Source organism: Elephas maximus, chromosome 3 (assembly GCF_024166365.1).
Source record: "Elephas maximus indicus isolate mEleMax1 chromosome 3, mEleMax1 primary haplotype, whole genome shotgun sequence".
Classification (NCBI taxonomy): domain Eukaryota; kingdom Metazoa; phylum Chordata; class Mammalia; order Proboscidea; family Elephantidae; genus Elephas; species Elephas maximus.
Window position 1 is genome coordinate 130,544,904 of NC_064821.1, and position 12,278 is coordinate 130,557,181.

General features: G+C 33.5%; 1 protein-coding gene across 16 annotated transcripts in view; it reads left to right on the forward strand.

Moving 5' to 3' along the window:
• Positions 1-12,278, forward strand: part of ADGRL2 (adhesion G protein-coupled receptor L2) — a 208,049-nt gene that overhangs the window by 180,393 nt on the left and 15,378 nt on the right. For all 16 annotated transcript variants that reach the window (XM_049879604.1, XM_049879603.1, XM_049879605.1 and 13 more), the window contains 6 exons: positions 680-805; positions 1,043-1,248; positions 2,355-2,528; positions 3,753-3,962; positions 4,917-5,137; positions 6,482-6,548. In XM_049879604.1, the coding sequence (XP_049735561.1) occupies positions 680-805; positions 1,043-1,248; positions 2,355-2,528; positions 3,753-3,962; positions 4,917-5,137; positions 6,482-6,548 (1,004 nt within the window). The remainder of the gene's footprint in view (positions 1-679; positions 806-1,042; positions 1,249-2,354; positions 2,529-3,752; positions 3,963-4,916; positions 5,138-6,481; positions 6,549-12,278) is intronic.

Sequence of the window (12,278 nt, forward strand, 5' to 3'; positions counted from 1 at the left end):
TAGAAAACCTGTCATTGTGAAATTGCCCTCGGTTATTGTACATGTTAAAGTAAATCTCATATTTAGAAATACGTATATACATGAAAAATTTATATTTAATTTTATCACAGCCAAATAATGGTCATTAAAAAGTTACTTCACATAAAGAAATGAATAAACCTAAAAAACAAACAAACCCACTGCTGTCCAGTTGATTCTGACTCACAGCGACTCTGTAGGACAGAGTAGAACTGCCCCATAGAGTTTCCAAGAAGCATAGGGTGGATTCAAACTCCTGACCTTTTGATTAGCAGCCGTAATACTTAGTAATATGCCACCAGGGTTTCTGAAAGAAATGAATAGTATCATTTAAAATACTTCTGGTTTAATTAAGGATTAAGCGAAACTATACACACTCGTAGACTGAAAGTCTGAAATCAGTTCATGACAAAGATAAAAATGTATAAAGAAAATGTTAAAATGATTATACAGGTTTTTTTTTTGGAGAAGGCAAAGTTTAACACCTCTTAGAGCAATTTAGGTTGTCATTTATGATTTCGTTGAAATCTAAGTAGAACAACAAAAAAAGCAAAAAATAAGAACCATAACAGCCATTTCCATATAAATATCGCTTGCTTGCATTTTAATTTGAAGTTTTTTTTTTTTTTTTGCTTCCTCTTCTATTCTTTGCCTCATCCAGTTCTAGAAGTTGCAGTGCTCAGCACAGAAGGACAAGTCCAAGACTTTAAATTTCCTCTGGGCATCAAAGGATCAGGCAGTTCGATTCAACTCTCTGCAAATACTGTGAAACAGAACAGCAGGAATGGTAAGATGGAACGTATTCTTTGTTGTTGTTCAGTTAAATCTATTAATTCGTAACTGTTGAATATTTATCTCCTAATAAAATAAAAACAGCTTAAAATTTAAAGCAGATTTAAAATAATGCCTTGCTTTTCCTCAATATGCTTAATCTAAATATTCTATAAGGAGTTTTTCATTTTCTTCTCCTTTTATGCATAAGCGTATTTTCCTTAAAATCATATGACTATTTTCACCTTTCTAGGGCTTGCAAAATTGGTGTTCATCATTTACCGGAGTCTGGGACAGTTCCTTAGTACAGAAAATGCAACCATAAAACTGGGTGGTGACTTTATTGGTCGTAATAGTACTATTGCGGTGAATTCCCACATCATTTCAGTTTCAATCAATAAAGAGTCCAGCCGAGTATACTTGACTGATCCTGTGCTTTTTACTCTACCACACATTGATGTAAGTTATGTAGGCTAATGAATTAATGGGAAGGTTATAAAACCAGTGAAGAAGGAAAGCAAAATTGACATACTGGGGTTGGGAAAAGGGGGGAGAAAGGGGAAATGGGAAAGAGAAAAGAGAGGACCTTTCTATTTGAATTTTAAATGTTGTTGGGCTAGGTCAGAGACAGGTTTATTTAAGTCTCTGAACATAAAATTAAATGAGCCTGGTTCAGTGATTATTAGAACTTAAGTGTATTCTTAATGAAAGCTAATTCAGTAATCAACATGAAAATGTAAATGACTCTAATTTGTTTCAGAGTGAAAATTAACTCTTACCTTAGCAGCAGGATAGCCAAATATTAACTCTTTAGACTGCATGTTCAGTGTGGCAAACCATTTTTATTAGTATTCCTGATCACATTTGACAAAATTGTTACCAAGCATTGTTTTTAAAGACTGTAGGATGGAGATGGGATTCCTCTACTGTACCTTAGAAAGCGAGTCAGTAGTTAAAGTATTCCACTGTGTTGAATTTTCGTCTGGTGGTGTTATAAGTAGAGGGAATAAGTGCCCCCAGATAGCCGCGTGGATCTCTAGATTGGCAAATAAAAATAAATATGCATGGTTGTGCTCCTCTTACATCTGCGTAAAATGATTTACTCTTTTAAGAGCCTTGAGGGTACTAACTGCTACATGATTCAAATTGTCACTAACGTGTCATTTAGAACTAACTAGAAAGGGGCCCAAAATCAAAAATAGATTTTAAAACACGTGGTCCTTAAAAGAATTCCCTCAGAACAATGTTACTCATGGCTCTAATTTTGTCAGAAAGGGGGAAAAAAATGATTTTAACTACTATCAGTATGTAAAATCATAAGATGGAAATTGTAATTGCGTAAATGGGTCTTTGGTAATTTAGAGTACAGTTTAGAGTGTTTAAGACTATAAAGCCCTTTTAAGCTAGATATCTGCCTTATATAACATAGTCCACAATTTTGCTGATGAAAAACTTTATAGTCCGAAACATGCAAAGTTTAAATTACCTTTTACACATATTAAACAATTGCTATTGCCATCTTAGAGTGTTAAATCCTAATTTTATCTTGTCATTTTATTTCCCAGCCTGATAATTATTTCAATGCAAACTGTTCCTTCTGGAACTACTCAGAGAGAACTATGATGGGATATTGGTCTACCCAGGGCTGCAAGCTGGTTGACACTAATAAAACTCGTACAACGTGTGCGTGCAGCCACCTAACCAATTTCGCAATTCTCATGGCCCGCAGGGAAATTGCAGTAAGTATTTGCACTTCTAATTAGTAGCAGAAAAAACCTCAGAGATTCAATACAGCTTGTGTAATGGTCCCTTCTTTGGGTGCTTATCGTAACTAAAAAGCAAACAAATTAATGCAAACTCATACACTGTCAGTATATTTTAGGAAGTCTTGCCATTATATTTATTTATTTTCAAAACAGTGTGCTCTGATATGACTTGACCATATTTTTACACAAATAACATGCGCCTTCTGCGTTTTGTTTGCAGCCTAGGTCCTATCCCTGCAAGGTACCCTTACAAGTGCTATCATGCCAACTTCTTTCACGTGTTACTGTAAAAAAAAATTAGCATAGCATGCTTATAAAAATACCTCACAGTGAGGGGGCCATAGCAGCTGGCAAACAAATGCAGAAGGCGTGCGTTATTTGTGTAAAAGTACGGCACCTTTTTCTAAGGTTTTTTTTTTTTTGGCAAGTGTCTTATGGAGACAGGAAAAAAATGGAAATCAGTAAGTCATACAACAGAGAGAGAAGGCCCTAAGGTTTTGCATGCCCTCCCCATCTCAAATGTTTGTACCTTATTTTACCTTGAATATTCCTAGCACCTTGCCACTGTAATTGTACACACTGTACAAAGCTGCCAATTTCGAAAAACCAGAATGTCTATTCTGGCATGTTTCTTCTATTCCTTTTGGAGATTAAGGGAATGGGAGCCAGAAGATAAATATGCTTTAAGAAATACAGCATGAAAACTCTAAAATGTATTGTGCATTCAACCCTCAGTGTGTAAATGTAGAAACCCAAGGAAAAAATTAAAATGTAAAAACTTTGTTGACCTGGAAAAATAATAAAAATGGCAATTATTTTTATCGATAACTACTTAGTTATTGTAACATATAAATATTTTTCCTATGTTTATGTAGGTTATTATTTCAGTCATTATTTGTGATGTAATTGGACTCTTGCATTATTTTCTAGGTAAAAATAATTTTCATAGGCCATTCTTTGGATGTTAATATCCAGTAAGATAATGTTGAATTATATGGTCAAAAATTCTTCTTTGTATTGAGCTCTGTTTGAACACAAACGAATATTATTATTCAGAGAAGCTTAGTATTACAAGATGAGCGATTGCATTTGAAAGCCACCTTTCCTTTAGTTGATATGACGCAGGAATGTTAAGACGCTATCTTTTCTTTAGTTGATATTAATATTCTTCATATCTTTCTTTTTTTTTTTTTTTAGTACAAAGATGGAGTTCATGAATTACTTCTTACAGTTATCACCTGGGTGGGAATTGTCATTTCCCTTGTTTGCCTGGCTATCTGCATCTTCACCTTTTGCTTTTTCCGTGGTCTACAGAGTGACCGTAACACTATTCACAAGAACCTCTGTATCAACCTTTTCATTGCTGAATTTATTTTCTTAATAGGCATTGATAAAACAAAATACATGGTGAGTGCTCGTTCAGGTTATTGGCCTCAGATGTCTGAAAATGACTATGATAAGTGTGAATCCACACGTGATGTTGATGTTAATCTTTGACCCTATTACTGGACATAATTGACGTAGCAATATTGAAAGGACCGTTTGTAATAAATTAAAAGAGATTATTAAGTAATATTATTTTGAGTTAGAAATATCACCCCAGAACCTGATTATTCATTTCATGTATTAAGGTACAATTTTGTTTTTTTCACGGTCATTATTAAGGCAAGTACTTTGTTTAGGGGAGTTCTGGGCACATTGAAAAGAAAAGAACCTATTAAAAAAATTCATATTTTGCTTACACAATCACTCTGACCAGTAGTCTTCTCTGCATATTCAGAGATTTATTCATCATGAAGTCTCAATGTCAGAAGCAGAACTTAATAATTAGATAAGAACTTAATAATTAGATATTTCGCTTTATATTCATCTGAGCCAGGATGAATTTAAGAATGCTCCAGGTGTGACAGGAAAATAATTCCAGGGAATTAGAGCCAGAGCATTTTTCATGAAAGCAAAACTTCGAAGTTCTGTTATAGAAAAGATGGGAATAATGTATTTATAAACAACTGTTCTTCATATTATCCACAGAGTATGTAGATTTTTATCATGGGTAATTCAGGAACAGAAATTAAGAAATGTTTTCTTTTGGATATTTAGATTCACCAAGAAATGGTCATGTTTTATAGGAATGAAATCTCTAGCACATCTGGCACTCTATTCTGTAAGCATTATACTCTGCTCAGATTTTGTGTTGTTTCATAACTTGTTTCCAGTTATGGAAAAATAATTTTGAAGAATCAGTAGTTTATTCTAAATAATGATGCACTTTAAAGAAAACAGTGGGTACTGTCACAAATATTTTATAGTTTTGGATTAGGATGTTTGTATTCATGTGTTTTCTGTTCTTTTCCTCCATAGATTGCATGCCCAATATTTGCGGGACTTTTACACTTTTTCTTTTTGGCGGCTTTTGCTTGGATGTGCCTAGAAGGTGTGCAGCTGTACCTAATGTTAGTTGAAGTTTTTGAAAGTGAATATTCAAGGAAGAAATACTACTATGTTGCTGGTTACTTGTTTCCTGCCACCGTGGTTGGAGTTTCAGCTGCTATTGACTATAAGAGCTATGGAACAGAAAAAGCGTAAGTAATCGCAAGCGACCTGAGTGTTTTTCAAGTGAATAATTTTTTAAAGCCCGTTAGCTGTCAGTGAGGGTCCCTGACAGACTAAAATAGCATCTGAAAGCTTTATTGGTTAGACAGTAGGCTTGCCGTGCACAAATTACAATCAAGTCTTTTGTAATTTTCTAGGTTCAGAGGATTTGTACTCTGGCAAGACAGATTCTAAATTATGGACTTTCTTTTTAACACAAAAGATTGACCTGAAACAAATTGAAAAAGTAAATAACTTTTTGGCCTTAGAAAGATATTAAGTAAAATTTCTTCTGAACTTAAAGCATCTGACAGGTTTAACTACTCAGTTTTAAGCTAATGCTTCATTAGTTCTCTTTGTGTAGCCAACCCTCTAGCTAGCTCTCATTCTGAATTGTGACAGTAGCACACTCCATCCCATATGTTTTACTTTGATAATATTCCATCAGGCAGTTTGAGAGGATTAAAATAAGTCAGTGTCTTTCATTTATAAAAATATAGAAATTTATGGAAAGTGACAGAATGTAGACATAGCATATTTCTAAGGATTTGATTTGCTAGAGGCATGAATTTGCCTTCCAATTCTGTTTTTTTTTTTCTTCTTCTTTGATAAAATTAGTTATATGAAGATTCTTTGGACTAAAGAAAGCTTTTTGGCTGTACAGATGATGAAAGACAAAGAAATTCAGAGGGGATTTGATGTTATATGAGAAATGAACCATTAAGTAAAATCTGTCCTGATAAATTTAGGCATCATTTACCCTAATACTGTATGAATTCTGTGCTTTTGTCCCCCCTCCTGGTATTCATCCGGGAATATTCATCTACTACCCAGTTGAGGTATTGCATTTATGCTATACTGTTTTTGCAACAAACATGGCATCTGAACAGTTTTTTGTCTGTTACCGTCCATTGGGTTAACCACTTTGCCTCACACATAGAGCTGAAAGGAAAATGTCGAAAAGTATATGCAGAGCTTAAGAGATGATGAAACAATTTGGGATGTCGAGCTTCAAGTTTTTCTTAGTAAAGTTAGAAGCCTTAAGAATTTAGCAGTGGAGTAGAGTGTATTGTTTTCCCCACACAGGCGTAGTTCTTCTTGCTTTTATCAAAAATAAAGCCTAAAATGAAAAACAGCAGGTTGAAGTAAATAAATCACTACCTTTGTTAAGTCAAAGCCAACTCAATTAATTTGAATTATTCTAACTTGCGATAAATGAATTTTAAAAGGCAAATGTACAAAGCTTTTGTCACATTTAAAAAAATTCTGTTTTCTTTGTGATGTTGAAGATCCACTGAAACTACTTAATGTACATTCTTTTCTTTCCATGATAGTTGCTGGCTTCATGTTGATAATTATTTTATATGGAGTTTTATTGGACCCGTTACTTTCATTATTCTGGTAAGCAGGCTCTATTTTGCTCTCCTTTTTAGCTTTCTGCTTTAGCAGTGCTATTCAACAGGATAATTTTTTTTATAGTTATTTTATCTATGCATTCAAAGATTTATAGACATACCTATCTTACAGATTAAATTCTGTAATGTATTTTAAATATTATATCATTATTGAGAGCTCATACATTTGTGAATTAGCACTATTTTTTTGGAAATCAGTTTTCCTCTTAAAAGTACTCTTGCCTATTTTTAAAACAGTGTGCTAAAAAAGAATGTCATAATCTAAAAAGTAAACTTACATATAAACCATGTTAGAATTATACAAGTTAGAACTAATCTGACAATTAGAGAAAAAATGATTGATGTTTATCGCATATTTTGCTTCTGGGTAGTGTAGTTTTTCGCTAAGAGTTTTATTTAGTTCAGGAAGTTCTATCTCCAAGTTCTATATTACGAGCTCTGTACCAAGCCTGTATTTAAACAAAAAAACAAACAAAAAACAAACAAACCCATTGCCGTCAAGTTGATTCCGACTCATAGCGATCCTATAGCATTTATAAATTAAATAATGTTTAAAGAAGTGAAAGAACATTATCTTAATATTTATTCTCGTAAACTTGTGCATAGTAATTTATGATCTTTAAATAAATGCACCTCATTCCTTTTTAGGGCACAAAAGGTTTTATTAAACCTTGATTATAAAATGAATATTAAGTCAATTTTAAAACCGCTGGGCATAAAATTACTTTTTTGGTACTTAAAATACCAAATAAAAATGTTGGTTTTTAAGAAATATTATCTTAAAACTGAATTTGATACAAGTATACTAACATTGTTATTTTTACTTTTTACATTACCTTTAGCCATATATTTGAAATATAGTTGAAATAAAAGAACATAGCCCAAATATTTGGATTTCAGTATTTAAAACATTTTGCACTGTTGTAGCATTATGCTGATAAAAATGAGTGTTTATTGACCATTATAAAATTGAAAAGAAAAAAAAATTTAAATATTGCCTATATATATTTTATTCCTGTTTTAAGGATTTCTGTTTTTAAGTGACACAAATGAACCTCTTAGGGTATTCCTGTGGTTGACTAGTATTTCATAAAATTAAGAAAAACTTTACTAGTTGAAGGAAACCCAAAACCACTTCAAATGTATGTACTTTTGGCACTGAAATTATTTTACATAATTACTTATGCAAAGCAAACTGAAAATTTGATATGAACAGCCTATATGAATCAAACCAAAGCTTCAAACTGGTTGAGAATTTGCTTTTCTGACAAGTTCCCAGGAAGTTATATGTAAAAATGCCTTGTGAAAATGTAGATTCTGATTCAGTATATCTGGGATGGAAATCCAAATTCTTAGCAGGGAACTTGTTAGAATGCAAATTCTCACCAGAGGTTCGAACCAGAATGAACCAGTAAACCTTAATCAAACCAGTAAAGCATTCTGAAATGTTCTAGGAAAGCTGGTTTCTCATCTGAATTATTTAATTCCGATGATTGCCCCAGTTTTTGTTCTTGATTTAATTATCTTAACACAATCTAAACCTACTTAGAATTAAATGACAAACATCTGACATGAAGAGGGATGATCCTTAAAGATACAGTCTTCTTTTTCCCCTAAGTACTTGGCCAAACATATTTATATCTTGAAAAATATGAAGACCACTTCAGGGATATTTGGTCCATAAAAATATCATCTGTTCATTTTTCTTGCACTATGGTTTTGTTTGTTTTGTATCTCCGAAGAAAAGTAATGACTTTAGAGCTTAAAAAAAGTTTTATGTGGTGAAAAGTGTTAATATTCACACATATTCATGTTAGATAAGACGTAAAGAACACCTTATTATATTGACCATTTCTAGTCAGTGTCTATTATTCTTTATTACCGTGTCATAATTATCCTCTACCAAATCATTTACATTGAGATGTGAAGGTCTTTTGGGAACAGTGTTCCCAGTTTAAAAAAAAAAAAAAAAGAAACAGCAGGTGTCAGTCACAGTGTAGGTCCTGGGAATAATTCTTCCCCTGCAGTTGCTTTGCCCTCTAATCACCCCAACCTAGAGAAAGACCAAGAGTGGTATAGTAGTGCAAAACAATATCTTGCATGTAACCTAAATTGAGTTGTGATATGATTGTCCAACCTATGTTTGTTGAATGTTAATACATGTACCTACGTATTTCTCTGATGTTGTAAGACACTTGAAACTCAATTCAGACACAAATGGTTGGAATGTAAATTATGTTGTATACTACCTTTTTAAGGCATTTTCTTGAAACAAAAATTGCGTATTAGCCTTCCCAGAAAGTATAGTCTTGAATATCTGACTTTTCTAAATTGAAAACAGTTAACTTAGTAGTGTTAGATAGATGTACATTTTGTGTAGTAACAGTTCTATGAAGAGAAATAATAATGCTAAGGAAGATAAAACGTCCAACCTGTGCATTTCTATAGAATGTCTTGCCTACAGGCACTAGAGTTATTATATCTATGAGAAAAGTGCTTGTAAGTAATGAGCAGTGGGAAACCATTAGTATGCCTGAAATGGTTTAATGAAAGCTTGGATCATGACACGTCAGGAGCTGTTCTTATCATTTGGACAGCTCCATCTGCATCGTTAATAATTAATTCAGTTCAGTAAGAGTTCAGCTCACATACTTATTTAGAAGTCTTCTTCAGAGAACACCTCTCTGGCTGCTAGTCCCAGGGAGAAATAGGTTTCTGCTTGGCTAACAGCAAAGATCTGGAGATACAAGTGCCGTTTTAGAGCCGCATTTGCCAGGTAGCAAAATCTCCAGGGAGGACAAAAAGGGTCAGAACATGTGCAGTTCAGCTAGGTTACTTCAGAGTGGTGTTTCTGTTCTTCTGTCTTATCATATCCATGTCAGCACTGCAGGCTGTAGAATGAATTTTAAGTCGCTAAGCTCAGACAGATGTGATTCAATTGAGCAGGTTGATGGCCATAAAACAAATAGTACGCTCCTGTAATCTGTGGTCCCTTTTCTTCATTCTTTATATTTTCATGTTCTTCAATATGGGTGATGTTTAGCTATGCCAAGTCTAGTGGTGATGAATTTTATCAGCAAATTATACTGCAGAGGTTATTATGACGTAGGAATAAGAGTGGTATTCATCAATGAGAGAGTTCCCCAGTTTGGTGTTTTTATCAGAACAGGGAATCTTTTTATTCTGCTGAATTTGCTCTCACCCTTTCACATAAGGAGCCCTGCTGGCGCAGTGGTCAGACCTTGGCCGCTAAAAAAAAGGTTGGCAGTTTGAATCCACATAATTCACATAAAGAGATAGCCTACCAATTTATATATGTATTTCGTATACACAGCAGCGTTAACTGTGGATGAATACTTGAATGAGTTGCCTCATCTCCAGAATTAACCATCAGGTTGGTGGTTGACATAGAATGTGAAATGCAATCCTATTAATCTGTACTTACTTCTGGCTTCAATGTGGATAATAGAGTTTGCAAGTTATAGTTGGTTACTAGATTTAGTAACTATTGTGTGAATTTTTGTGTGTATAGCTGTAACTGTCTCTCTGAGGCATAGCACTGTTTCACCTATCCCCAAATACTGTACTTTACACTAAGTATTATTTTTATTGGAAGGGAATACCAAAGAACGAGAGAGCCAAAAAAAAAGTGGCTGCATTGGAATCCAAGGGAGAAGAACAGCACTCGGATGATGGAAACATTCTTGTCTCTCTTTCTTTTTACCTGCTTTCCAGTGACAGATAGGCAAAATTCTTTGTTTGCCTGTTATGTCCTTTTTTCTTTTTCAAATTCATTCCAAAGGCAGGAAAGTAAATGGGGGAGAAGGTAAAAGTGAGAAGGAGAAAGAGATCACTTACTCTAACCAGAAAAAAAAAAAGACCAGAAGTATTTGGCCAGAAGTTGCCATTTATGTCATGGGAAAAATACAAAGAAAGGGACTTGAGATTTGCAGCCATTTGGTTCTTGGAAACCAACCCTTTCACCCTTTAAGTGACTACATTTGGCTAAGATTTTAGCAGAGATGTTTTTATTTGTTCCTGGCTCTTGCTCTGATCCCCACAGTTGTACTTTAAGAGAACAAAAAAGGAGTAGAAGGATGAGGAAAAAAAAAAATTTTACATTACAAAATTATCATTCTTATCAGAGTATATTACCTCCTGAAAAAGATCATAGCAACAATATTTATTCCATGACACTAAAAATTGTACATTTACATTTTTGTTAAGCTTTGGAGGAAATAAGACAGCTCTAAAGCCACATTAAAAAACACGTTTAAGCTTAGGTATTTTTTTTTTATTTCCAGAAAATATTTCATTGTATGTAAGTTGGAGATAATACATCAAAATGTTATAATAACTAAATGATAATGAATATTTTTATTTCTCTAACAAGACTCTTAAGTTATATGTGAATATTGGTGAAATTTTTTTTAGTTGGTGTAAAGAAAAATACCTTACAGTCACAGATTACATTTCCTTACCATTTTAGTGTTTTTTGCTATCTTATGATTTACAATATCTGGCATAATTAGTCTTAAAATGACAGTACTTTGTCCTGTTAAAGGTGTTATTGCTACATTATTTGTATGCTTTTAAGTCTTCTTTCAAAGGCTAAATTAATGTTGGATTTAACTGTAAAATTCTTGACAGTCTAACATTGGTGCATTACTATAAATTTCATTTTCAGTTCCTTTAAAATGGAGAATTCACAGGCACTTGTGAAGCTGAAATATCTGAGAGCAAAATCCTTCTATGTTTTCATGATTATTTTTTCCAGTATTTTCAGTTGTCTTTAAAGAGGCTGACTTTTAAAAAGTCTTTTGAAACATTCAATTTTAGGCATGTTAGAAACAACCACTTTCTTTTTGGCACTCTTGTTTTATCACCTTGTGTGATATTTAGCTGTGTGAGTATAACTGACATAAACCGGTTTGGAGAAAGCACAACTAACTGGAGTTGGGCAAATATTTGAATAGTGAGAGTAGATGTGTGTAGGTGTTGTAGGGAGTTGCTGAAAAGAAATGGAGAATTAGAAAAATCCAACACGTGGAAGTCATTTTAAGAGCACACCTATTATGGTATTCAGGATTTTGTTGAGGCTTGTATTTGTATACTAATCAATTTTATTATTTATCTTCAATTTATTCATCAACCCTGAGTGCTTTCTAAATTAGACTACTCTTCATAGCAACAAATCTTTATAGAATTAGTATCTGTAGAAATAAAAGCTTTGTTAGAAGATTACCAATTTTCTCACCCAGAATGAATTGGTTAATTTTATCTAGACAGACTGTGGACTGTGAAGCCAGGCCATGGTATATTAAATCTTTGCATTACCATTTTAGTGGCTAAGTAATCTTTTTGAGATACTTAGTATCTTGATAATTTGTAAAATGAGTATAGAAGTGCCTGCTGCCTCAGGAGATCAGATTACAAGTGCTTCTCTCCCCCTACCCTTCCTATTTTGCTGAACTTTGTTATGACTGTATTGCATTTGTAACTAGAAAGAAATGCCAAGCACATACAATGGTAAAAACTTCAGCTGGCTGAGAGCAAAGGAAAGGAGACTTTCTAATAGACCAAGTGAAGTACTGTTTTCTGTGGCACATTTTAGCCATTGGATCTGCTTAGTCCCCAGTCTTGGCTAGAAAGAATTCTTTGGATCATATATGTGTTAGTTATATTTTTGCATAGATAAGTTTTATTTCTGTTTTAT